The 26,688-nt window shown below is 39.6% G+C and overlaps 1 protein-coding gene across 1 annotated transcript; it reads right to left on the bottom strand.

Moving 5' to 3' along the window:
- Positions 1-183: 183 nt before the first annotated feature.
- Positions 184-26,688, bottom strand: LOC139478204 (transmembrane 9 superfamily member 4-like). The gene is made up of 20 exons (XM_071260583.1): positions 26,651-26,688; positions 23,947-24,063; positions 22,869-22,971; positions 21,822-21,865; positions 21,306-21,439; positions 19,708-19,810; positions 19,102-19,154; positions 18,506-18,547; positions 16,619-16,713; positions 13,636-13,788; positions 12,789-12,859; positions 11,709-11,841; positions 11,085-11,166; positions 9,470-9,545; positions 8,547-8,726; positions 7,713-7,792; positions 6,616-6,679; positions 5,869-5,988; positions 5,079-5,168; positions 184-4,184 (listed from the first exon to the last, which is right to left on the bottom strand). Exons 1-20 carry the CDS (start codon positions 26,660-26,662, stop codon positions 4,035-4,037), a joined length of 1,902 nt encoding a protein of 633 aa, XP_071116684.1. The 5' UTR covers positions 26,663-26,688; the 3' UTR covers positions 184-4,034.

The raw sequence follows: 26,688 nt of genomic DNA, 5'->3' as shown, positions 1-26,688 counted from the left end.
CTTTGTGCATGTCATCGTATCCTAATCATGTAGATTGATGCCATGATGTCAATCACTTGATTGTCTGGTCCAGACTTGATTACATGTATTTACAGACGGCTCTCAGGGTCATACAGCTTTAATAATACTGAGCACAGCGTGAAACAACAAACATAATATGAAACATACAACAAAGACGCTCTCTAGAAAATACAAGTTTATTTCCCTCAAGTTGCCATTCATGTTCCCCAAACCAAGGAAACATGGATGCAAAGATAGATAGTACATCCTCATAGTGATACCTTCAAATATATACATTGCTAGTTTCCAAAGACAGGTAAACTGTATTAACATGCTCCTGACAGGTATACGTACATACTTACAGAGAATGAAATGGAAACTTGTAATGAAACACTGAACTGAACATAAAGGTGTGTGAATACAATCCTCTAAAACGGCTAGCACATGGCTAACATATGGTGTACAATGGCAGAAACTGCCTCAAAGGTAATTTCCAGCACTGATTCACATTTCACTCAAGATATATTAGCTTATGTCTTATTCCCAGTTTCAGCTCATAATTGCTTGTTTTTAAATCTAATCTAATCAATGTCTTACAAATGGAAGCTTTTCACACAGATAACAGTTTTAAATATGTTTGTGTTTTTCACCCAAAGATGTTATAACAGCAAATTTTAGGGAAAAAAATTTCATGAATTTAAGTACCGAGTTATCAAATGTTAAAGTGGGTTTTTTTCAAAACAGCAGAAAAAATATCAGGTTACATAATTACTTCACAGATAAACAAGATCACAAACATCGATGATTCGTAATTTCTATTTACAAACACATGACACTTCCGTGCTGAGGGCTGTGTCACATGATGAGTATCCCTTAAATTAGTCAAATAACTTGACAATCAAAATATACAAGATCAATCAATGAAATGTCATGCTGTCATGAACATAACCGTATATCACGTTTCCCACACACACACACAGACCCATATTGCAGGCCTTGTTAACTGCTGGCTGGCTGAACAATCTTGATATCGGATATAATCATCATTTAACATTGATCATAACAACCTTTATTCTCAGGGGAGCTGAAAACCTACTTGCACAATTCAGTAACCATGACAACCTGACAAGTAGATTGTTGATCTTAAAGTCTGTGGACAAATTACAAACATCAAATTTTTCAACAGTGGAATCCAGGCAGGCCACATATTATTCAAGTCATTCCACTTGTCTGTGATGTAGTGATTTTGTGTCATGATTTACCTGTTGGTCTACTGTAATACACCTAAATATTGTCCGTCATGTCATTAAGCTGATAAGGACCAACATATAACTTGAAAGGTGGCTGGGACTAAAATCCATGAACCAGTAATCTTAGCGCCAGGCAAGGATATTATAACCAGTTGCCCTCTGGCAAGAGGACAGTTCCACATCCACAAACCATCATGAAATCTAGGATATAATTCCAAACAAGTCTACATTCAAGTCTACAGTATTATTAGAAATAATATATTTCCTCACCTATGACAAACATATATGCTACTCAAAAGAAGTTAAAGAACACCTGAATTTTTCATATAACTATAGCTAATCTTTCATGGCTCATTGGTATGCAACATGAAGTCTTCAGGGGCAGGGGTCGACTTAACTGCTGGTCCATTGGCCTGTGGACAGACAAATTTACAAAGGGCTTGCTGAAACGTAAAGTAGATGGCCCATCAGGCTAGTAAAAAATTCACCCCTTCTCCGTACATGATTAATTTGTTTAATTGGATCCTCTTAGTAGATTGACAACTGGCTGCCATTTTGTAATCTCATTCTTGTTTTTATCTCGGAATGCAGGAAGAAACGGTGAAGAGTTCTAAACTGTTCAGAGCCCTGCCAGGTGGCTACGCGACCACAGGTTGGGCCACTTCGCAGCCTCCACCATTTAGTTGTAGGCCAGATAGTATGGATGGGGGCCAGTACCCTTTAAAAGGAGCAAGCCCTGCTGGCTCCATACAAATTGTGTTAAATCTACCCCTATGTGGGTGTTCCTCAACTTGTTTTGAGTAGTATATAATAATAATCTCACATACAATCCAGAAGAAAAAGATTCTGTGTGCAAATATTCAAAACTAAAAAAAACACAGTGTTGAATAGCTAATTTGGTTTCAGTCAGTCCATGTTGTGGAATATTTAACTGATCATAAACATATTCTAGGAAATATTAACACAAACTGTTGGCAGTGGTGCTAAACATGACAGACAGTCTGAGAAACTAACTGGCTTCGAACAAGTTTACAATAATCAAATAGGACTCCGCTAACAAACTGAAGGTTTTTAACAAAACTCTTATGGTTAAAAACATTTTTGAATCAAAACAAAAACAATGTTACATAACATATGTAAACAAGACGAACATAAATAAATGATGATGATGATGATGATGATCCATGAAGTTCAAAGCTTGCTATGCAGAATGGGATGCGTTCAGAGGGCCACTGACGACAGGATGTCTTGCTACATACCTGGAGCTAACTTGTTAAATTATGCGCATTCTTAACAAATGGTTAAACCACAAGAAGGAGTATAAGAATGATTCTATTTATGAAGAAATACTTGTCAGAATCAACACATACCAGGGAATCAGGCAGGGATATAGCAAAATGAAGCTGCTTGGAATTAAATAAATACATCAATTATTGAATAAAATTTCCTTAAATATTTTACACCCACAAAACACAAAATAAAACTGACTAAAGCCTATGAATATATATATTAGGACTGCCTGAAAATCATCTGAACCATCTTGACAAAGCGTGGATAGTGACTTCTTAAATGCAATGTCTACAAGCATTCTTGAAACCTAGAACTGGAGGATTTTGAGTTTAACATACACCCACTATTGAAAACCCAAGAGTAAGAAAAAACAAGTGGCTCTCCAAAATCAAACAGTAAAACACATTACACATAGATAGGTATTCCTCACCCATTTACAGGTAATAATTGTTCATGACATTGCATTTTCATTAATATATGGAGATCCTTAGTTTAATCTTAAGAAGCATGAATTATTGAGATTGGCTAGCTCCTCTGTGCTAAAAGCTATTTCCAAGGGTGCATGTGTGGAATACAAGGGAACAAGTCTGCTAGATTGCGGTATGGTCTGCCGCCAGCATTCTTTGTCTGATGATGCAGGGCCTTCTCACATCCTACATACCTTTACCACAGTAAATCCCTGTTTCAATTTTGAAAATAAGTAAAGACTACTTTGAATGATGGCAGGCACCAAAGCTTTCATGCAACACCATTTTTCCAAAATCCCAATAAATACACTATCATGAATGCTGTATATTTCAAGTTAGTAAACCTTTTTTAATTACCTTGTGCATTTGTCTCAAATGAACAGGATATATATATCTAGAAGCACTTTCTGTTTAATCACAATGAAATATTGATCTGCTAATGAAACACTTATATATACACAGATATGTACACAGTATGTCGGACAGTGTTTTATTTATAATACAGTATAAACATTAATTACACCACAAGCCCGAAGGCTTTCATTACTGTAAGATATTTGTTCACATAATGGTCCAAATATTCCTTATAGCTGTTAAATAACTGTACCAATTGATTTTTCTTGAAACAAAACTGATTTTCAGATTACAAATCAAATAAATATTATGAATAAATTCAATTTATTTATCAAAATCATTTCACAAAATATCTTTTTTTCATAGGGTCTGGCGGGGAGAGATGGAAATAACATTGTTCAGGGTATTTCAAGGATATAAGGAGACCTCGTACCAGGATTATCTTCTAAAAATGAAAAGATGGATTAATATTGTGCACAATGCATTTCAAAGAACACAATATTTTCCAGTAAATCCAATAAAAATACCTTTGTAACATCACCACAATAAAATAGCCCCGTATGTAGGAGTGTCATCACCTCTTTCCTCACTGAATACACGGAAAGATAACGCCTCTCACGCTCGACCACACATAACCTCATTCAAAGTTAGAATACACCTAAAATTACAACCCTTAATCTATCTTGATGGCAGCGTATATCTTGCGGATGAACCAGTAGGCTGCGTAGAAGCCGATTGTGCCAGTCAGCACCCAGAAGGTGAGCACAATGATTCCAGTGTAACCAAAGTACAGCAGCGTGGGGATGAACTCTGTGATCTCAAGCTGAAGTAACAAGCAAATATTTCATCATATTCTGAAGTAACAAGCAAATATTTCATCATATTCTTCATATTCTGAGTATAACAAATGTTATATCTGGGATCACACTTTCTTAGTAAAGTATAAATTCTTGTACTTTTGGGGTTTGAGTTCTGTCCTGGATTCGAACCCACACTCTAAGTGTGTACGGTTTTACGCTGCTTTTAGCAATATTCCAGCAATACCATGGCAGGGGACACCAGAAGTGGGCTGGCTTCACACACAGAACCCAAGGGGGGAATCGAACCCGGATCTTCTGCGTGACAAGCGAACACTTTAACCACTATGCTACCCTACCGCCCCTCACCAAACAGGAAACTCAAGATTAACTTTAGTCAACTCGAAAAACAAACACTGATCACTGGGGACCTGTTCAATCTCAGATTCCCAACTGGGATTTTTAGCTCTTTATTTTTGATTAACAGGCTTATCTACAACTAAACATCATTTTTAGTAATAACAAAGACCATAGTAATAATTAAAGACAAATACTTTTCATCTTTATTCTACTTTAATCATTTGTGCGTTTCTATTAATGTGATTAAACATTTGACTATTGTTGATAAAAAGCAGATAATAAATGGTTCTGAAAACTCCAAATAGTACATGTAAAATATCCTTCCCTTCCTTCTGTTTTCGTGCGTGCGTGCAAGCGAGCGAGCGCTCTTGCTTTAATTCCGAGCGCCAGGCAGGGTAACAAATAACGCCGGGGATCAAACCACCGACCTGAGCGAAATGCTCTATCCACTACAGCACGGAGGCTGTCCAAACTGCAAGGAAGGGACTTCCTGCAGTTGACTCACGACCTGGACCCACTTCTCTCAAGTTATTTGACATTAGAGAGGATCATGGACTTACCTTGGTTATGAAATAGAATACAGAGTAAGCAAAGATGTACAAAGCAGAACCTCCGGACACAACATACGATCTCCACCACCAGTGGTAGTCCTGAAAAACAGATTGAGCCATATAATCTAACACAACGATAGAGTAGATGTTTCATATCAATAGATGTCACACAACAATAGAGTAGATGTTTCATATCAATAGATGTCACACAACAATTGAGTAGATGTTTCATATCAATAGATGTCACCCAACAATAGATGTCACATACAAACATATAGATGTCACACAACACAACAATAGATGTTGCACATAAACAATAGATGTCGCACACAAACAAAAGATGTCGCACATAAACAATAGATGTTGCATATAAACAATAGATGTCGCACAACACAACAATAGATGTTGCATATAAACAAGATGTTGCACATAAACAATAGATGTCGCACATAAACAATAGATGTCGCACATAAACAATAGATGTTGCATATAAACAATAGATGTCATGTTGTACCGATGTGGGAGCATGCATTTGTGAATACTGGATGCACATTTATGCATCGTGTATAGCCTGTCATGTTGTACCGATGTAAGACTGTGCATTTGTGAATACTGGATGCACATTTATGCATCGTGTATAGCCTGTCATGTTGTACCGATGAGGGACTGTGCATTTGTGAATACTGTAAGCACATTTATGCATTGTGTATAGCTTGTAATGTTGTACCGATGTGCGACTTTGCAAACTGTAACCACAAGCCTCTTCCCACTGCCCCTGTAAGTTGAAAGAAGTGCCTACCTCGCCACAAAGCTGGAAGTAGACCATGACGATGGAGATTTGGGAAACAGAGACGATGAGGATGATGAACACAATGAAGAGAAAACCAAACAGGTAGTAGAACTGGTTCTCCCAGATGGCCTGTAACAAAGAATAAAGCTTAAAGCTTAGTCATACAAACAGACTCCCTATAGCCAGCACCTAGTGCATGGCTCTCACACGTACCAAATTTCTAGGAGACATACATTGTTTGAAGATGTCATAACTATCATCCAAAAATACCAACATCACTGACTAAGTATGGGGGTTTGTCTCCTGACAAACAGACTCCCTATAGCCAGCACCTGGTGCATGGCTCTCACATGTACCTAATTTCTAGGAGACATACATCGTTTGAAGATGTCATAACTATCATCCAAAAATACCAACATCACTGACTAAGTACGGGGGTTTGTCTCCTGACAAATCACCCAAGTCATATCAGTGATTCTATCAATATTGATCGAACATCCATTACCATGATTACTATACCTATTATTATGAACTTTCTTGAAATGTGTCAAGACAAGTAATGGACGATAAACTATGAATCCCTTGAGGAATCAATTCAAGTCTTGGTTGAGGATTTTAAAAAATCATTTAGATATCATAATAACATCAATATGTTTAAACTAAAATATTTCCAAACGATGAAACAAATCAGTGATACCCACTCCTTACATTCACTAGAACGTGCACTTTGTATCACGACCAGAATCGCATACTTACAGTGAAGATAAAGAAGAGTTCTATGAACATAGCTCCAAAAGGCAGGATACCGGCCATCAGGGTTCTGAGAATGGAAGAGATTTCATACACAGTGAGTGAGTGAGTTGGGTTTAATGCCGCTTTTAACAGTATTCCAGTTATTTCACGACTTGTCAGCTTACTGTGGGAGGAAAGCCCGAAGTGATGCAGGTCTCGGACGTTTACCACTTCGGTGAAACCCACAAGCACGGGTATGGTGATTTCATACACAGACTGGCTGTACTTGAGAGGAATATCACAACATAACCTGAAACATTTACTACTTCAAACAGTGACAGCACACAAGGACACCTCCAAAATCCCTACATTCAACAAGATATCTGGACAACTTCATCAGACAAACTGACCTGAGCTAGAGGGCTAAACTAAATTTGCATCCCTGCTATAATAAACTCTAAAAGTGAGGGAGCGAGTTGGGTTTAACGCCGCTTTTAACAGTATTCCAGTTATATCACGGCGTGTCAGCTTAATGTGGTGGAAAAGCCCGAAGTGATGCAGGTCTCAGACATTGACCACTTTGGTGAAACCCACGAGCACGGGTATGGTGCTGACAAACCTAGAAACATAACTGGGGCGAACCGGGATTTGAACCCACAATCATAGGTTTCTAGCGTTCCCAAGGGACGCAACCCAGCACAGCGAATGGCGGTGCCTTAGACGACTGGGCCATCCGTGCCCCCTAAACTCTAAAAGAAAACATGACCCACAAAAACGAGTAGGTCCATTGAAAAGTATTTGATTGTTTGCTGTGGAAAAGTGGGACAACAAATGGTTTCTTTTCTTTGTATATAAAAGACTTATGATGACAAAATGACATCAACATCCGTGTGTATGTTCCGACTACTAAGATCATAATCAGGGCACATCATGGACCCTGACTGAGTGAGTGAGTGAGTGAGGTAATGCTTTACGTCACATCGGCAATATTTCAGCCATATTGTGACGAAGGACCCTGACTGAGAGGTGCACCTCTGCACTTTCCTGGCTCAGAGCAAGGGTCTATGAATGATGGTTACATGGAGCAACTGGCATTGTTTAAGCCACACTGTGACACCTACCCGAGGAAGGAGTTCATGTACCAGGTCTGCTCGGGCACCTGTCTGGGGATCTGGTTGGTTCGGACAGGGTGCTCATAGGGCTGAAATTATAAGTCATGGTCATTTTCCTTGAAACAATTCATGTCCAGTCACATCAGAAAGAGAACAAAATACTAAACATCTTTTTAAATTTTGCTTTAAATATATTATATATGATGAAGCAGAAATGATGAGTGAGTGAGTATGGTTTTACGCCGCTTTTAGCAATATTCCAGCAACATTACGGCGGGGAACACCAGAAATGATGACCTGAGAATACATACATATATATCACTCAAAAGAGTGAGTGAGTGAGTGAGTTGGGTTAAACGCCACTTTGAACAGTATTCCAGTTATATCACGGCGTGTCAGCTTAATGAGGAAAGCCCAAAGTGATGCAGATCTCAGAAGTTAATCACATTGGTGAAACCCACGAGCACGGGCATGGTTCTGACAAACCTAGAAACATAATCTGGGCAAACTGGAATTTGAACCCCAATCATAGAGTTCTGGTGTGCCCAAGGGATGCAACTCTTCACAGCTAACTGCGGCACCTTAGACCACTGGGCCCCCTGTGCCCACTAATGAAAAGAAGTTAAGGATCACCTGATTCTTCCATATTCAATATTATTGCTATAATTACTCTGTCATGGCATCCAATTCTTTAACATGACTGTTGTTAATCTGTCATGGTATGAATGTAGTCGTTACACAAAACTAACCTATTCCAAATTACTACACTGTACATAATCATCTGCCAACTATCCATGAAACATCTTGGACCTTATTTTCACACCATCCCTGACGCTGACTGACCTGTTTGCGGTACCCGAAGTAGTATCCCAGGAACACAAGCGGTAGTGCGATGCCGAACCACATACACAGCAACGCTATCATGGTCGTGAACGGCACAGCGCCGGACGAATGCTTGCCCCAGATGAAGAAGTTGAGGAGAAAACAAATACCAAACACAACTCCAGGGAACAGCAGGCCAGTCTGAAGAGAAACCAGTGTTAGTTGACCTCAGTCTGAGAGGGAATATATTCTTGGCTTCTGTAAATAATTGGGGTATGGAACAGGCAAACTGGTTGACAGCATAAACAATGATATATGTTGTCAGTGTACAATGAAACACTCAGCCAAGTAATACTGTTTATTATCCAGTGTGGTATCTCTCCATTCTATTATGATAACCTGTGCCTGTCCGCTAACATAACAACATTTTGATAAAATTCAAGCCGTTCAATGCTAAAAATGGCTGTTCACAAATTACACAGGTGAGCGTTAGACATTAGCACTAGTGCCATAGTACTTGCCAAACTGCCCATTAGTAGACTAGTAGAAAGTTTGCTATTTTTAAGGGTCCTGTCATATGTTATTATTAAAATAAGTGAGTGAGTGAGTTTGGTTTTACGCCGCTTTTAGCAATATTCCAGCAATATCATGGTGGGGGACACCAGAAATGGGCTTCACACATTGTACCCATGTCGGGATTCGAACCCGGGTCTTTGGCGTGACGAGCGAACGCTTTAACCACTAGGCTACCCGACCGCGTCTTTATTATTAAAAGGACAAGTGGACTAAAAATGCTAGTGTCTACTGCTGCATGTGCATATTTATTGTAATAAAAAGGGGCTATAATACACTGGATAATCAATAATATATGTAACCATCTGAACCTCATACTATTCGGCTCAACTGATAACTAAAACCACCACCAGTATCATATATCTACTTACTTGTAACGCAGCCTGTTTCCACTGGAGGCCTTTCAAGGTTTTGTAGATGCGGGCTGAGAAATAGCCAGCAAATAAACTGAAAAACAAAGAAGTGAAAGTTGAAGAATATATTCTACATATAATAAATGTAGGAAATGTTGGGAAGAATAAACCAAGGAGTACAATCACAAAAAAAGGATGTGTATCACCTTCTAAAAATCTTATGTTGAAACATTAGGACGGCTATGGTAATTTTAGTGGGCTCAACAAGCTCCATGGTACCACCTTACTTGTGGTTAGGCACTGAGTCATCTGTGAGAAGGTCTTTACAGTACATTAGCCAGTTCTAGGGCAGTAACGGTTCAATGAAGTAGCTGTCTCAAAATACGAGTGACGTACCAGTACGAATGGATCATGTATTGAAATATAATCTTACATGTATACAAGGTGTGTGAGTGATTTTACGCCGTGTTAAGCAATAGTTCAGCAACATCACGACAGGGGACAGCAGAAATGGGCTTCTCAGATTGAACCCTTTTCGGGAACAGTACCCGGGTCTTCGGTGTGACAAGTGAACGCTTTAACCACTAGGCTACCTGACCGCCCCCCCATGTACACAGGGAACCTAGAACATGTGTTGTATTGTTTTCTCACAGTACATCCCTGGAGTTTCATGTTATCGTCAGTTTACTAGATTAAAGTGCATTTGATGTGTTTTGTGTTTTCTCAAGTTATTCCTACAGATCACTGAATACAGCAAAATATACCCAGGAATCATATCAGGACATTTCTTTCAAGATTCACAATGTTTGGATCACCATAGCCCTGGCAGGGCCCCATCAGCAGCCACTGGCCATAACAGTTGGATACATTGTTTAAGGTGAGTTGAGGTGAAATGGGGTGTTGGATACAATGTTTAAGGTGAGTTGAGGTGAAATGGGGTTTAACGTCCCGTCCAAGATTATTGCACTTGTGTAGTGACCTGCATGCATGCACGTGTGTACGTGCGCGCTTGTACTAGTCTGATGCGGATTTATAGTGTTAGCTCACTGAGATACCATGCCGCAGTTTAACATGAATACCCCACTCAGACACAGTATTCTGACTCCGAGCCGACCAGTCCTTGTTTTTAGCCCCTTAATGCTGACCGCCAGACAGGGTAACAACAAATACCAAGTAACGTCTTTTGGTATGACACGACCGGGAATCAAACCACGGACATTCCGCTCTCCAGGCGGATGTTCTACCACTAGACCACAGTCTTGTTTAAGACACTTTACACCGTTCTGTGGTGATGGACTCTGTTGTACCCATGTTAAGTGTTTGTAATAATTTTAAAACCCAACAAGACTGTCAGGGAGGTGATCCATAACTGTTGATTGAACATCTTCAAAGTTACTTGCCTGCATTCAGACATATTGAAAAATCTAATATAAGGGATAAATCACATGTCGATTCAGTTGAAATATTGCAAACAATTACTTGATAATCTACGAGGATTTATAATAAAACTGTATCGTAAGTAGTCTTAAAATTATCTGCCAGACAGTCGGGCAGGTGGAGGAAAATGTCATGCATCCCGACAGAAAAGTTAGGCAGTTATTTCAGACAGAGTACAGAAACAAACCACACTGACCCAGAGAACATGAACAAGAAGATGGCAGCAGTCATGAGAGCTCCTCTTGAAGCCGGAGACAACATCCCCAGCATGGCGAAAACTGTAACAATACATCATCACACCTACAATCATCTAACCTTAACATCATTTACACAAACATTTCAACATTGCAGTTCATAAACTTTATATCTTTGGGTGTATGCAGTGATTGAAATCAAATGGAACAAAATATCCTTGAGTTTTTTTGGCTTCAGTATACGATGTAACAAGACACCAAGATAACCTAAATATTAAAAAACCATAAAAAATCCTTGAATAAATGCCTGGTATATATTTCTTTCGGAAGATACCAAGACCCGGTGTTTATTCAAGACAGGCATATATTTTGTTTCAGAAAGGGATTGATATCAAAGCCTTGTGGGTTTTTTCTCAGTTAAATGAAAAAAAAATGGCTTTGTATTCTAACACTATTGCATATATATATGCTCATAGACTCAAACGATGTACCAAATTTCAAACTACACTGGAAGTTTTGAAATGTAACTAAATTTTGTAGACTAAAATAAGATCCGGCACACATGCAAGACAGAGGTTTTTCAAGCAGGCTGCAGATACCCATAAAGACACTATTTCCCAGCTTACATATAGTTATGAGAGCCATGAAGAAGATCTGCATGCCAGAGCCAACCAGAGCCGCAAGGATCTTCGACTTCCGTGGAGGCCGGAACACGTCACCATGGACAAGCTTCCAACCCGTTTCTTCGATAGTCTCATCCTGAAAATGGTTCAACTTATTTTAGCAAGTGAGCTTTTATGCTGCTTTCAGCGAAAATGGCAACATCAATGCGTAATAGAAGAGCATAATCTGTAGACAAACCATAATTAGAGAGTATGAAAAACAATTGCTTTATCACTGGTATCGGGGTAACATGTCACATCAACGCAGTCTGGATGCCATATCAGCAAGTTGAGTGAGTAATTGAGTTGGAGGTATATGCTGCTTTCCACATGTCCGTTAATGTGGGTGTATTTACCCCATTGGTGAAAGAACCAATACCAGCACAGTCATAATGCTGACAACAAGGGTCACACTCATTGAAAATCTGATCAGAACCCCACACCAGCAGATCCTGGCAGGGCAAAGGGAGGTAATGGCCCAATGGCATCTGAGATTATGTGTTAGGTGTTTTCTTCACAAACAAGCTTGAGAAATTGTAGTGTTTGATATTAGCGGGTCTTGAGGTTTGTTGCTATAGTATCTGAATCAATCTGGGTTATGGTGCAGACACCATGATTTAATCTTAATGTTTAACACAGGAAATCAACATCTTAGAATCATAAGGTATAAATTTAGTCAGTGGTGATGGATATGTGTATCACCTCAAAACTGTATGACAAATTAGGCACATGCTACGGCAGAGCTACAGATAAGCAGCATATTTGCGGACCCCCCTGCCCCCCCCCATATTCAAAACCCAAATACTTGCATACAGAAAGGCATGCATTAAATGAAAAACTTTAATGTACACAAACAGCTTATGTAAATACCCAATGAAGCTTTTACAGCATACGTACAAAGGAGCTAGTTTCCGAAACACAATTACGAGCTAATTTACTTTCAGAGTCAAGCCTATATATTTCCAACAGTTATATACATCTAAAACATTATTTCATATAGCTTAAAAAGTTATCTGGAGCTGTGATACTGTAGAGATAACTTACCACATCCTCGTCTTTATTGTATTTGGCAATATCCCGGCGTAGGGTGCGGACCATGATCATTGTCAGGATACCTGGAAGTGAAAAACATCCCAATCTTCATTACCTCGTTGAGTGGTTATGTAACCATGCCAACATGCAATTTCTCCGAGAGGTGAGGTGAGCTGAAATTGGGTTTAAAGTCGCGTCCAAAATTATTGCACTTATACAGCGACGTGCATGCACGTGTGTGTGTGTGTGGCTGCTTGTACTAGTCCGGACTGATGCCGATTTAAAGTGCTAGCTCACTGAGATACCATGCCGCAGTTTAACATGAATACCCCACTCAGACACAGTATACTGACTCCGAGCCAACCAGTCCTTGTTTTAGCCCCTTAATGCTGAGCACCAGACAGGGTAACAACAAGTACCATCTTTTAACGTCTTTTGGTATGACGCGGCTGGGAATCGAACCCTGGACCTTCCGCTCTCCGGGCGGACACTCTACCACAAGATCACGGAGGCTTCTCCGAGAGGAATATTCTGTTGAGTCTAATTGCACTACACTGTTCTTGATGTCCTCAAATCATTGAATAGGTTTCTTCAAAGGCTAGGCATCATTAACAGTGTTTGTTTGCTGTTTAATGCCTCACTCAGTAATATTCAAGCTATGTGACGACAGCCTGAAATTAATCAAGTCTGGACCAGACAATCAAGTGATTGATATTGTGAGCACTAATCCACATTGTTCGAGTCACATTAACCACGGGAATGGATCCAGGGGATAGTGTAGGTTTACCGAAATGCGAGCCCTGGCGTAATAGAGGATGCAAATGAAACACGGTCCAGCTCACAAAGCTAGATGGCTCACCTGAGAGGAAGAAGACGACAACGACGGAGTTGACGATGGAGAACCAATGAATCTGGACATCACTCATGGACAAGTAGGTGTCCCAGCGGGAGGCCCAGCGAATTTCACTCCTCACCCAGTTCACCTCGTACGTGAACACCACGTCCGTCACACCTGCAACAGTAAGCGAGTATGGATTTTACTACTTTTACCAATACAGTGATTCCCCGACAAAACACTCCTTGGTGTACCGCTAGCCCAAATGGCTTCCAGTATTTAATCTGGACTTGAGTAACTGTGACACCTAAAAAAAACCCATTGAAACTTCTTTGTTTAGAAAGCGTAATAACGAAGGATATAAAATAAATCTTAGTTTGTTCGTCTTTACCATTTCAATCATTGCAATCACTGAGAAAAAATCTAAGTGACAGGCGTATACTTTTAAATACAAGTATAAAAGAAAATTCATCCACTCTTGTATATGTTATCACTATTCGGGATCGTTGACGCTCTTTGTTAATTTCCAACCCTGTTGGTCCAGTCAGGTGACCTAAAAAGTGGACCAGTAATGGTATAGAAAAAGCAATACCCAGTATTAAAATTTGGCTAAACTGGCAATCAATTATTCTGGTGAGGTTTAGATATCAACAGAGAATAAAGTCATCGATATCCTCCCCAATGGTAAAGACTTGTGGTGAATATGTCAACTAGTTATGTATATATACTGCTGCCGTGGAAATTCGAAAAATAAACTTTCCTTAAGTCACAAACTATCAAAAGGCACCAGTTCACCGCAAGACCTATCTATGTTACAAGTTTGGTGAAGAAATATTGTGTTTTTCAAGATCTGCTCCGGGAGCAATAAAAAATATCAAATACAAAAGTGATGAACAAATTTGATAAAATCATTGACATAGCACCCAAATGGCAACATCTGTTGCAATGCCAACAGCTGTTAATGATTGACACAAAGCCCTACTTCGACTATGGTTGCATCAGCTGGTACCGATTCTTTTTAAGTGCAGAAATATCCAACAAACGTTGGCTTATCGCACAACCATTATTTTGATCTTATTCTCAGTTATCGGTAACAGATGCATCTTCCCGAGGAAAGAGAGTTAACTGACCATAAACATGATAAAAGTCCAGTTCCCCCATTGCTGAACTAGGCTGGTATTATGGAGTTACATTTTGGCTGGACTAACAAGTCTATGCATAGTCAAATAAAACTCGTGCACCGAAATCGAAATTTGGTTTGTTAACTGTCGTGCAGATTTCGGTCGATTGCAGGATTTGCAAAGCATGTGCTCCGCCAACTCGTTGTCAGCAGATATTTTCCAAATCTTTTCATGTTTTTAATCAAGGTGCTCACGTGATTTGATGCATTTCGCGATGTTAGACCTGTTTTATCACAATATATATCTTGATTATCCATCAGATCGTCCTGACCGGGCACCACCATTTTGTGTGAAGCAAATGCAAGTGGTGTGAGATTGGTCCATAGGAGAGGCTTAGAAAGGACATAACTGGTAAAAGCCACTGGTGGCGCTACGATCAAGCCCAGTAATTCAAGCCTATTTCGGCAAGGGTGGAAACTGGACTTTTAAAGTCAGTTAACTCCCTTGCCTCGGGAAGATGTAACAGATGAAAAGCATAAAGCAATGCGACTTATTTAGGAGATAAACATTCTGTGTTTTCTCAATGTAAAGCAAGGTCATTTGGAGATTTACCAGTGCCAAATGGAACTTCGGACCCAAAATGCATTGAAAACACAGTACGTTTATCTCCATTCTGACGAAAATAAAACTTGCTGGTGCTCGTGAAGATATTAATTGAAGCAGCATGGGATAGTCAACTATTTCCAATGTGTTGTTGATTTTTTTAAAGGAAACAACAACAATAGCCTTTCAACAAAGTATGGTGCTATATATGCTTAAATACTGTCTTTTTACTTACAATTCCTGTGTCAATTATTGTCAATTATTGTCAAATGCCAAAAATATATGGCTGCACATGCTAGAAGTCGGTGCAACTTTTGAAACCTATTATTGTACTTTTCAGTATTTCAAAATGCCTACCGACAATGACTGAAAAAGAAGTATTTTCCTATAAATATAACCTTTCGCAGTGATGAGGAGGTTAAATCAGCTGTTTCAATCAGACATGGTTCTTGTTATTGTGTATTAAGTGCTTTTCAAATTCATGGTAAAATGAATAATTCGTTGACACTGCATTCTTACAAAATCAACTAAGTATCTGATCATAAACAAATGTGGTGCTCCAGTGTTGACTGTTGAGGACATTTAATTCTGCTGATATCCCTTGCATCTGCTGGTGTGACATACTAGTAGGTAATTTCAGCTACTATTTTTTGGCCAGATTTATGTTTGTTTGTTGTTTAATGCTGCACACTGCAATAATCCAGCTTTATGACAATGGTCTGTAAATAATCGAGTCTGGACCAGACAATTCAGTGATAGACATCATGAGCATTGATCCATGCAATTGGGATACGATGACATGTATCTACCAAGTCAGCGAGTCTGACCACCCGATCCCGTTAGTTGCCTCTTATGACAACAAATATGGGTGAAACATGTGGTTAAAACCTACTTCCATGGTGAAATAATTTGGTTATAACCTACTTCCATGGCAAAACAATGTTATAACCTACTTCCACTGCAAAACAATGTTATAACCTACTTCCATAGTGAAACAATATGGTCATAACCTACTTCCATGGTGAAACAATGTTATAACCTATTTCCAGTGCAAAACAATGTTAAAACCTACTTCCACAGTGAAACAATATGGTCATAACCTACTTCCATGGTGAAACATTGTTATAACCTATTTCCACTTCAAAACAATGTTATAACCTACTTCCATAGTGAAACAATAGGTCATAACCTACTTCCATGGTGAAACCATTTTATAACCTACTTCCACAGTGAAACCATGTTATAAGCTACTTCCACAGTGAAACCATACAGTGAAAACCTACCTTGGGTGTTAATTTTCTGGGGGGCAGGTTTTCTGTCAAGGTTCTTCTGCTTACAAACACCCTTGTCATCAACAGTTAGTTCTCCATTGTTGATACTGAAATCACAGAGGTACAAGTGATAGGGAATATCTCAATACATAAAGGGTTAGCACTGGTAATAAATTAACCAAAGTAAGCAAAGTCCAAGGTCAGGGATATGAAATCTGATCATGTATTGGTGCTGTTAGTAACCAACCATCTTATCGCAATACAGTCCCTCTACTTGACCGATGACCAATGAGAACCTTGCTTACAACACTTGAACATGTTGACACGGTGGGTCAGTTAATTTGGGAGGAAAGTCATCACATGAAGGTATGGACATTTGTCTAATAAGAGGGTCCTGATGGGTTTTAATGCTTAACGTAAAACACCCTTCAAACACTATCGTTAACATAAAATTCATCTTTTTTTATTGTAAATGCTTATCGTAAAATACCTAAAAATAACTGCTAAACATAAATAAATAATTTACTGCTTATTGTAAAATGATTAAAATGGTCTTCAAGAACAAATGCTTTGCCACAGAAAGCAGGCTGCGCAACTGACGCAGGGGACCAGTCTAGAATGTTTAGCGTTTTGAGATTTTACCAGGTATTAAAAATATGAATTGTCAGGATGAAACGAAAGCAGAATTAAAAGTCCCATGTCCCTCCATGACCGATTTAGGAATTTTTCGCAGCAATTTTATTGAAAAAGAAGAAAAATTACTGCTTAATGAAAAAGTACCCAAAATTTTACTGCTTACTGCTTATGGGACCCACCTATCAGGACCCTCTAATAAGTGTGAAGAAGACCTGACAATAGCATACCTTACCTATCAATCGATACAAACCACAATGATCAGATGGTGTAAACCGACTGTCTGTTCCACAATAAGGTGAAATGGGGTTTAACATTGCGTCCAAGATTATTGCCTTACATAGCAACATGTGGGCATGTGTGCCCATTGTCTGGACTAATGCCAATTTTATAATGCTAGCCCAATGAGATATGATTACAGCACTCGGACACAGTAAACTGACTCGAGCCAACCAGCCCTTGTTTTCGCCCCTTAATGCCAAGCGCCAGACAGGGTAACAACAAGTACCATCTTTTGGTATGACGCGACCAGGGATTGAACCCCGGACCCTCCGGTCTCCAGGAGCACGCTCTCCTACTTGGCAGCCTGTTCCACAATAAAACCTCAAAGGCTATGGATACAGATCATGCAGCACAACTGGCCATCCTCCGTGGTATATTCTTCCTATTTAAACACATCTTTGAATCTTTTCAATCACAACTAAAAATAAGACTTGCATGAGGCAGTGAGTGAGTGAGTATGTTTTTACGCCGCTTTTAGCAATATTCCAGCAATATCACAGCGGGGGACACCAGAAAATGGGCTTCACACATTGTACCCATGTCGGGAATCGAACCCGGGTTTTCGGCGTGACGAGCGAACGCTTTAACCGCTAGGCTACCCGACCTCCCTTGCATGAGGCAGACATGTAAGTGTATGAACTCTCTTGAGGCACATGCCACGTCACTTTATGTTTCTGTAAATACTTTCAATGTAAGTGCCTGCTTACAGGCGCTATATAAATTTATTGTTATTGTCCTTGGGTAGCACTTTGAACATGAACCCAGTGTATGAAGACTAGCGCAAAATAAGTACAGTCATATTATTATTGGTGAAACCCATGAGCTCAAGTTGTGTTGACAGACCAAGGATCAATATCAAGGTGAATCTGGGATTCAACCATTCAGAGAATCCTGGCGTGGTTAAGGGAGGCAATGACCCACGATGGAATCTGTGTGTTAGCACTGTTTCCATGCAGACATCAAGTGGAGTTATTCGTTTCTTACCTCCGTGGTTCCACTTCAAATGCAACCACTCTGAATACGATGCTGAAAAAGAAGAGAGTCCACTTTTCACAACACTGACAACAACATCCGAACACAAAAGTTATAAGCTAGTATGAATAGTGATAACAAAAGAACTACTTTGAAAATTTATGTTATCCACTTACCGTACCATGATTAACAAAGGCATACCTTACTCAGGCTCCTGAGAGTTCTAGATACCAAATCTAGCCGTATTTATCAATATTTATCTGTATTTATCTGTATTTACCAATATTTACCAATATATTTACCAATATATACCAATATTTATCAATATTTATCAACATTTATCAGTATTTATCAATATTTTTCAAGTTATTGTCCATACACACAGGGGGTTTCAGTCACTATCACAGTGTGTCTGCTCAGTGCAGGAGGAAAGCAGTGCAGGTCTGAAGAAACACCCGAGCAGGGAATGGTGCCCTAGACTCATACACAGAGCAACGCTCAAACCCACAATCATCCGACTCTGGCACGCCTAAAGGACATGACCACACAAGTGTCCCCTCCCAACATAATGAACCTGTCTGACAGTGGCTACAGAGAAGGCTACTTACTCATCATCAGTGTGGAACTTGAGGATAAGTCGCAGATGGTTGTTGAGGTACACCTACAAAACAGCACCATCCATGAACATAGGAATTTCCCCCCAAAATGCAGTAATGCTCTTTCAAAGGATGCAATACAAATCATTCCGTTTATTTGTTCAGTTTTGTTGGTTTGTTGTTTAACGCCGCACTCAGCAATATTTCAGCTGTATAAAGGCGGTCTGTAAATAATCGAGTCTGGACTAGACAATCCAGTGATTGACATCATGAGCATCAGTCTATGCAATTGGGATATGACGACATGCATCAACCAAGTCAAGTCTGACCATCTGATCCCGAAAGTCGCCTCGTACAACAAGCATTGTTGCCTTTTACAGCAAGCATGGGTTGCTGAAGACCTATTCTAGTCCAGATCTGACGGGTTCTAGTCAGTTATCAGCTGATGTATTACAATGTATTTATTTGACATATACATATGCTACTCCAAAGAAGTTAAACAACGCCCGATTTTTTCATATTACTACAGTTAATCTGTCATGCATGATAGTAATACGAAAGAATCGGTGGTCCCTAACTTCTTTGAGTAGAATATGTAATATGGGGTGATGTAATTACCTCATTTCCAGTCTCATATCCAAGTTTGTAGCCATGCTCGTACTGGACTTCTTTGCTGTCAAGCAGTTCAAATTTGGTTGCGCACGGCAGATTATCAACAATTCTGTAATGATAACCAAGTTAATCTATTACAAGATCAAACATTGCCAGATTGGGCAGGACAATCTCACTGGTTTGTCAAACGAAGACTTATGGAGAAGGAGAATTTGAACAGGGTGTGGCAATAACATCCCTAAACTGGAATGATATAATGCTGGACAAGATAAACTTTGTGAAATATCCAGACATTCAAAATCAACCGGAATCACCAGTGATAGCACATGTGAACATGGTCAAAGGTATTTCTGAAATCAAACACGGTAAACTACGGTTATAACGAACTCAAAGGGACCACTAAGTTAAGTTAAGGCCTGGGACCAAAAAACACAGTTTGTTATATCCGTCAGTTTGTTATAAACGTAGTTTACTGTACATGTAATAACAAAGAGTGATTACTGATTATTGCTTAATCATGTTAATGTCACATCAGCCATCTTGCAGCTATTCACAGTGATGTAATAACAAGACATCGGTCTGTGTCAAAAACATTTGAGTCTAGACGCCCGAACATGGCTCTTAACATGACCTCACTAGATCTTAGTGTTATCATATGGCTCTTAACATGACCTCACTAGATCTTAGTGTTATTATATGGCTCTTAACATGACCTCACTAGATCTTAGCGTTATCATATAGCTCAACATGACCTCACTAGATCTTAGCGTTATCATATAGCTCAACATGACCTCACTAGATCTTAGCGTTATCATATAGCTCAACATGACCTCACTAGATCTTAGTGTTATCATATAGCTCTTAACATGACCTCACTAGATCTTAGTGTTATCATAAGGCTCTTAACATGACCTCACTAGATCTTAGCGTTATCATATGGCTCTTAACATGACCTGAGTAGATCTTAGCGTTATTATATGGCTCTTAACATGACCTCACTAGATCTTAGCGTTATTTTATGGCTCTTAACATGACCTCACTAGATCTTAGCGTTATCATATAGCTCAACATGACCTCACTAGATCTTAGCATTATCATATAGCTCTTAACATGACCTCACTAGATCTTAGCGTTATTATATAGCTCTTAACATGACCTGAGTAGATCTTAGCGTTATCATATGGCTCTTAACATGACCTCACTAGATCTTAGCGTTATCATATAGCTCAACATGACTTCACTAGATCTTAGCGTTATCATATAGCTCTTAACATGACCTCACTAGATCTTAGCGTTATCATATGGCTCTTAACATGACCTGAGTAGATCTTAGCGTTATCATACGGCTCTTAACATGACCTCACTAGATCTTAGCGTCATCATATGGACTGATATTAGCTGAGCTTAACTCATCAGACTTTCACTCGCCTCAGGCTTCAGATGAGTGGCTGAAGTCGGGGATTGAGACATGATGTTAAAATTCCTTCTAAGGATTTTGTTGAAAGTGTTTGTTTCCTGCAGCCCCGACTATTCCTGCCATATCACGGCAGATTGTAAATAACAAGACCCCATGGGATAGTGAAGTAAATCCATGTGTTACTTACAGATGGACGAAGTAGTCATGTTTGATCTTGTCAATGAAATCGGCTGCGCCATTCTGACTTATCTGCATCGGTTTGGATGGACTGGTAGGGTGGTTGCACAGTGTTTCGCAGGAGATATTCTGGGCCATGTTTACCTATGGAGAAATATTATCACAGAACATCATAATCATGATAATGTCTCACTGCAGCATGTCCAACAAACTCAGTCACATAATGACTTCCTTTTCTATCTTCTATACATTTGCATAAAGGATCAACATTTGAAGTCATGCGAAAGAAATAAAACAAGCATGACACCATATCAAAAGGCACCAGTTTACCACTAGACCTATCTATGTGCCAAGTTTGGTTTAGATATCTCTCATGTTTTTTCAGTTCTGCTCTGGAAACAAAACGTGACAGATCGACGGACAGACAGCAACCATTCTATATCCCCCCTTCCACTTCGTGGCGGGGTATAACAAGTGGCTAATTACTAGATCAATAACAACAACCACTAGACCAACTAATACATACTCTGTATGGTGTGTTGACGATACGATCTCCTCGCAAGACCTCACCTGAACAACAGATAAAACAACAAATCACATAAAATGTTCAAACTAATCATGCAGATGACATAAAATTATGAATATTCTCATCAAACCCAGGAGTTCAACTCAAGAGCACAATTAGTTTGAAGTTATAGAATCATTTGAACTGTTGGTGCCCTCAATGATAACAATCCGGGATGCAGACCCACAATGATCAGATACTGGCACACCAAAGGGAGGCAACTCTACACGAGAATGTGTGGCTCTTTAGATGAGTGAGTGATATCACGGCAGAGGACACCAGAAATGGGCTTCACACATTGTATCCATTTCAGGAATTGTACCCGGCTCCTCGGCGTGACGAGCGAAGGCTTTAACCACTAGGCTACCCGACTGCCCCACTCTTAAAGTGACTGGGTCACCAATGAGCAATACTGTCAAGTCATCAAGCACCGCAGTGCTAGGAAAATGGTGACTCTAAAACTTGTTATCGTGAGTATCATGTTGAGATGCGTGATTGAGTGAGTGAGTGAGTGAGTGAGTGAGTTTAAACAGCTACTTATCAACACATGCTGCAACCATGGATCGCTGCACATGCCATTAACAGTGAGGGAGTGATTATGGATTTATCCTGCTATCAGGATTATTCCAGCAATATCACAGCGGGGGACACAAGAAATTGACATCAGGACTTCAACATGTGAAGTGAAAGCTTTAACCACTAGGATACCCCACCACCTCTCACGCAATTAACAACATTGTTTGATATTAAGGGATGCCCTGGGACCCCTTAATCTTTAACCTTTAACACTAGGGTTATGTATGTGTAAGTATAAACAGTGTGGGGCTAATGGTTAAGCATTCGCTTGTCACACTGAAAGCCCGGGTTCAATTCCCGACATGGGTACAATGTGTGAAGCCCATTTCTGGTGTTCCTGGCCGTGATGTTGCTGGAATATTGATTAAAGCAGCGTAAAACCACACACACTATAAACTGTGCATACACATAAACTATTTTCTTACGACTTACCCAGGTTCTCTGCCTTGTGATTGATGCCATTAGGTGGAGGACAGAATGACAGGGAATAGTACTCATATGGCAGCTGAGTCCTCACACTGGTCAGCTTCACTGCCTGGAATCAGCCCATGTAGTCGGTTAAACACACAGAACAGAACACTGACTGAAAGGGTCTTTAATAGGCTAAGCTGGGTGCCGTTGCTCAAAACAACCTTAATGCTATGACTGTTGTAAGTCTATGTTAAGGTATGGGAGTTACGATTACTTTAGTGCAAAGCTTGCTTTGGACAATGGCACCCTGGGGCTTGTTTCACAAACTGATCTTAGCACTAAGTTTGTCGTAACTCCCATACCTTAACATAGACGCACGACAGTCATAGCACTAAGGTCGTTTTGTACAACGACACCCTGGTGTGCAGACAAAACCTGACATGAGCACGATGAGACAAAAGAAGCTAAATAAAACACCAATTGCCTTCTTCATTGTAACAATGCCAACTAAACAAGTCCGCTCTGAATTCTGCGACAAAATGCCTAAAATTTCTTGCCATATTAAGGTCTTTGTTTTGTTGAACATGCAATCTCCAGCATAGCTTTTCTGCACAGTGTTTATACACTCATTTCCACATAGATTTATAATGTTGAAATAAAGTCACATGTTCCTATGAATGTTGACTTGCAAAGTCTTGTAATCACTGTCAATTCTTGTAATTTTTAGAAAGGCACTTCGAATCACACACAAAAACCTGGTTCATTTAGATTTCTAATCACTAAAAACATATAAAACAAAATTATCATCATCTAAATACCCAAACAAACATAAGTGAGATAATTCTTTGCTCTTTGTATATATATACATTCTTTCAAACATTTTCTAATCCAAATCTAACATTGGTCACAGATGTTGGTTAATTACCCTTTCCTACAATCCCTCAGTGATTCATGAACCAAACTGACCTCAAAATCATTGTTCATACAAGTTACAACATGTACAATTCTACTAAAGCTCTGCAGTACCCATTTGCCAATTGCTAAAAAATCTTAATGATGTGTATTGTAAATAATGGTCAACTTGTTCTGAAAGCATTACCTTGACATCGACAACATCTCCTTTCCTGAACTCGACCGGTGCAACACCGGGCACATAGAAACTTGCAACAGAAGATATGACCAATAGGAAGACTACTGCACTCCCTACAGACATGCTCTGGAAGTAAGAAAATGTTGGACGTTAGATCTACTGGTCTCTTCACATGAGTATGACAGTGGTGGGCTAAAAAGGAAAAGGGTTGTAACAATTCACCATACTGCCAGCATCACCGGCGCATCAAGACACTTAACCTTACAGGGATAGAAATCAGCACTAGCCAGTCCAGTTTTGTTGATGTTAAAGGTATCCTAAGGGCTTGCAGGCTTTCATACATTTTCAGGAGGACTGCTACATGTCATTTCAATTTGGGCTAGTAGACATTCTTGGTTAATTTCTATCCGGGCCTCAGGACAATGAATTTCACAAGGCCACAGGGTACAAGTGACCTCAAGCCATTGTTGGCTTAATTGACTCAAGTTCACCAATTAAGTTTTGCTTTATAGATCTCCAGTTGCTTGTGTAAAGTCAGCTATAGTGAACGGGTCAGGCTTATTTATCTTAATTTACACCACTAGGGTGTGTCATGTCTATTGTTTCAGTAGGTTATTTTTTTCTGTTACTACCCTGTAAATGCATGTGCCAAGGTTGGACGATTGACTTAAGATGGTAGGAGAGTAAGCTTTGGAGCAGGGATTTGAATTAGTGTGAAGAGTGCATCATGTTTAAAGCCCATGAAGTGTAGCGTACTGTAATTAGGTCAGTGCCCCCCTTTTGGATGACTCAATGCCTTCAGCTTCTGCCTCAAGCATTGAAATTCCTATCACCCTTGAGGGTGTCATATACTGATGGCACTGGATAATTAAGAATTGACTTTCATTTTGTGCAGGGTCATACTCCAATGAACTCACACAAAGTGAATGTCAATTCTTATCATTTTCATATCACTATTTTACACCTTGAAGGATGTATTACACAATTTCATTTGGTATGTGTGACTTCATTTTATGCTGACAGCTGTACAACAACCAGCTGTTATGTTGAATAAAGTAGTTCCTCAAAAGGAGAGCTGATATGAGCGTATGTCTGCTCAAATTGCTTTTCAGGAAGTGAATTCAAATATAAGATGAGAAAGGTCTCTGAACTATCTCAGTAAGTCACTCACAATGACAGCACTAAGTAATGCATTTACATGAAGTACATATGCTTGTCATAAGAGGAGACGGGTGGTCAGGCTCGTTGTTTTGTTTGTTTGTAGTTTAACGCCGCACTCAGCAATATTCCAGCTATATGATGGTGGTCTATTAATAATTGAGTCTGGGGCCAGACAATCCAGTGATTGACATCATGAGCATCGATCCACGCAATTGGGATCGATGACATGCATCAACTAAGACAGCGAGCCGGACCACCCGACCCTGTTAGTCACCCTTAACGACAAAAATAGTCGCCTTATACGACATGCATAGTTGAGGTAAATTCACAGATTGCTCCAGACTGTCACTGTAAGTCTCGACACTGATCAAGTCGATTGTTTGGATGTGCATTTCTTATTTTTCATTCACAAAGATGGGTCATAGTCACTGATAGTGAGGATATTTGTGAACTGTATGCTAAAATGCTGAGTTCAAGATAAAGAGTCTAATGATCAGAAGCAAAGCTTCTGTATTTAAACATGCAGGGAATTACCAGGGGTTTTCCCAGGAATGTGAAAGTAGTCGGTTAGTGTTCATATCATTTCAAGAAAACAGTCTATGAAAAACGTATAAACGTCATAATTTGATATTTATATGCTTCTGAATATCTGCAGGGTTGGTACAGAATTGTCCTAAACAAATTCAAGGCACCTTTAGTCAAATACAAGGCAAATAAATCAAATACAAAATACAAACATTCCATGTTCTGTCATAACATATGGAGGTAGAGTGGGTCTTCAGCAACCTACGCTTGACATAAAAGGTCACTATGTTTGTCATAAGAGGCAAGTAACGGAATCAGTAGGTCAGACTCACTGACTTGGTTGATGCATGCCAATTGTATGGATCGTTGCTCATGATATCAATCACTGTCTGGTCCAGACATGATTATTTACACACCGCCATCATATAGCTGAGTGTGACGTTAAACCACAAAACCAACCAGACCAATTCATCGAGCTAATTGGAATCTGACATTGCTTCCAGGTAAGTGCAAAAGTGTCAGTAGTTTGATCAATTGTGAAAATCAATTACATAGCTACAACAGATATTTCTAATATCAACTTGATCTGTGTAGCATCTGTTTAGTCACTAGATCTTATACACCTACTCACAAAACCTCAGTAGGCCTATTAGGCACAGTCTGACAGTGAGACACACAAAAACAGCAAAAAGAGGTGACAGCCAATGACATCTTAACGTGAACAGCATCACGGATTACATATGAGAACTATAATATAAAATGACAAACATGATCTAGCAATACAGTAACAGAAATAAAACCGTCCCGAGACCGGCTTTGACACGAATCGAATACAATTCGAGGATGTCTCGAGACTTCCGACTTGGCATATCAGAATCTAACTACGGTACCTTCGCCGTTTCAACCAAAAGAAAAGGTGCACTCAAGCCCTAAACTCTCCATTTACTGTTAACATAGCTATCGAATAGGTAATATTCCGCCCAGTCAGGAAAAATATACAGTTTCAACAACCTAACAACCAACTTACCAGCGCCGCCATCTTGCTACAAACGTGGACCCCGTGAC

The sequence above is a fragment of the Haliotis cracherodii genome, unplaced genomic scaffold (genome assembly GCF_022045235.1).
Source record: "Haliotis cracherodii isolate W230 unplaced genomic scaffold, xgHalCrac1.p SCAF_4, whole genome shotgun sequence".
Classification (NCBI taxonomy): domain Eukaryota; kingdom Metazoa; phylum Mollusca; class Gastropoda; order Lepetellida; family Haliotidae; genus Haliotis; species Haliotis cracherodii.
This window is presented reverse-complemented; position numbering and strand designations above follow the sequence as displayed.

Excerpts from the sequence above, each read along its gene's own strand:
- LOC139478204 (XM_071260583.1), bottom strand. Across the intron at positions 19,155-19,707 it reads GATATGAGACTGGAAATGAG|GTGTACCTCAACAACCATCT; the intron begins GTAATTACATCA and ends GCTGTTTTGTAG. Across the intron at positions 5,169-5,868 it reads ACTTCCAGCTTTGTGGCGAG|GACTACCACTGGTGGTGGAG; the intron begins GTAGGCACTTCT and ends TCTGTTTTTCAG.